We start from the raw sequence: 1,606 nt of genomic DNA on the forward strand, positions 1-1,606 counted from the left end.
CGGGAGAGCCCGGGCTGGGCAGATTTCCTTATCCGGGGCTAGCAGGGCACCTCGCCATTGGCCCGCGCTGTCACATGGACTCCAACTTTGTTCACTTGACAGTAAGTAGGAGGGTTTCACGAAACAGGAAAACGAGTAAAGGGGGGGGGGGGCCAGGAAAAAATTTTGGGAAGGGGGGGGGGGGACAGGAATAAATTTTAGGAGAGATCTATATATTATTATTTTTTTTTCCGTGTGTGCAATTCTAAGAAATTAATGGCCATGAGCTCGTTTTTGATCAACTCCAACTATGTGGACCCCAAGTTCCCACCCTGTGAAGAGTATTCCCACAGCGATTACCTTCCCAATCACTCGCCGGAATATTACAGCAGCCAGAGGCGAGAGAACAATTTCCAACATGAAGCGATGTACCCGCCGCGATCAGCCTGCAAGGAGCAGCTCTACTCATCCTGTCAGAGCTCCGGCCACCAAGCAGCGGTCTTGTCCCCCCGGGGTCATGTCCATCCTCCGGCCGGACTGCAGAGTCACCTTTCTGAACCAAACCATCCCTGCGAGCCGGGCACCCCCAGCCCACCACCCTCCTGCAGCCAAAATTCTCTCCACCAAAGCCCTTCCAATTCCTCTTGCAAAGAGCCGGTAGTTTACCCCTGGATGAAAAAAGTCCATGTAAGCACGGGTAAGTGAAAGGAAAGGGGCTTTGCTTTATACTAAGTAGCACCTCAAAGTCTTGTAGAAATCTTATTGCACCCGTTGTAAAATAACCATTCGTTGGAGATTTACGATCGCCTGTTTGCAGAGCGGTATAATTACATCCTCCATAAATTTTTATTGCTCTGCTTGGCCATGTGCCTTTGAAGTCTCTGTTACCATCCTCCTCCAATTTCTTGCAGGCTACTTTTTTTTTTTTTTTTTTTTTTTTTATTAACATCTACTTTAAGAACTGTCCAGTTCTCTTGGCTAGTAGCAATGCAGGACTTTTTTTTTTTTAAATTTTTTCCCCCCCCCTTTTTTTTTTTTTTTTTTTTCTTTTTTTTTCTTTTTTTTTTCTTTTTTTTTTCTTTTTTCTTTTTTTTTTAGTGTGATATTTAATAAAAAGGAGTGTCTGCGTTTCCCCGTTTGCATGTGCGTAGGGGGGACTTTAAAGATTTGGGGTGAATAGAGCGATGCTCAAGCAGAGGTGTGTACATATATATATATATATATGTGTGTGTATATACACACGGAGAGGGCATGGAAAATGTGTCTGGGGGACCTTATAAAAACGTTTAGACAGGAATACACGTCAAGCAATGAGGATGGAGGTGGAGATTTAGAGATAGGTTCGGGATGTATTTTTAGAAGGTTTGCAAGTGTATTTTTTGGAGTATATTCCCCCCCACACCAAAAGAATGTGTGCTGCTTTTTTTTTAGGGGGGGAAAGGACCCATTAAAGGAACAGCTCAGTAATTCTTCTGCTCTTTTTTTTTTTTCCTTTTTTTTTCCTTTTTTCCCCCTCTTTTTCCTCCTTTTTTCCTTTTGTTTATCTCCTTCCCCCCTCCTTTTCCCTCCCTTTTTCCTCCCTTTTTCCCTCCTTTTGTTTTCCTCCTTTTTTTTCTTTTTTATCTCC

At 43.4% G+C, this 1,606-nt stretch overlaps 1 protein-coding gene across 1 annotated transcript in view; it reads left to right on the forward strand.

Annotated features, from left to right (window-relative positions):
* Positions 1 to 8: 8 nt before the first annotated feature.
* Positions 9 to 1,606, forward strand: part of HOXB4 (homeobox B4) — a gene marked incomplete at its 3' end in the record, with an annotated part of 1,895 nt that continues 297 nt past the window's right edge. The window contains exons 1-2 of the mRNA XM_010178038.2: positions 9 to 101; positions 250 to 676. Coding sequence (XP_010176340.1) covers positions 75 to 101; positions 250 to 676 — 454 coding nt within the window. The remainder of the gene's footprint in view (positions 102 to 249; positions 677 to 1,606) is intronic.

The sequence above is a fragment of the Antrostomus carolinensis genome, unplaced genomic scaffold (assembly GCF_000700745.2).
Source record: "Antrostomus carolinensis isolate BGI_N321 unplaced genomic scaffold, ASM70074v2 scaffold39821, whole genome shotgun sequence".
Lineage (NCBI taxonomy): Eukaryota > Metazoa > Chordata > Aves > Caprimulgiformes > Caprimulgidae > Antrostomus > Antrostomus carolinensis.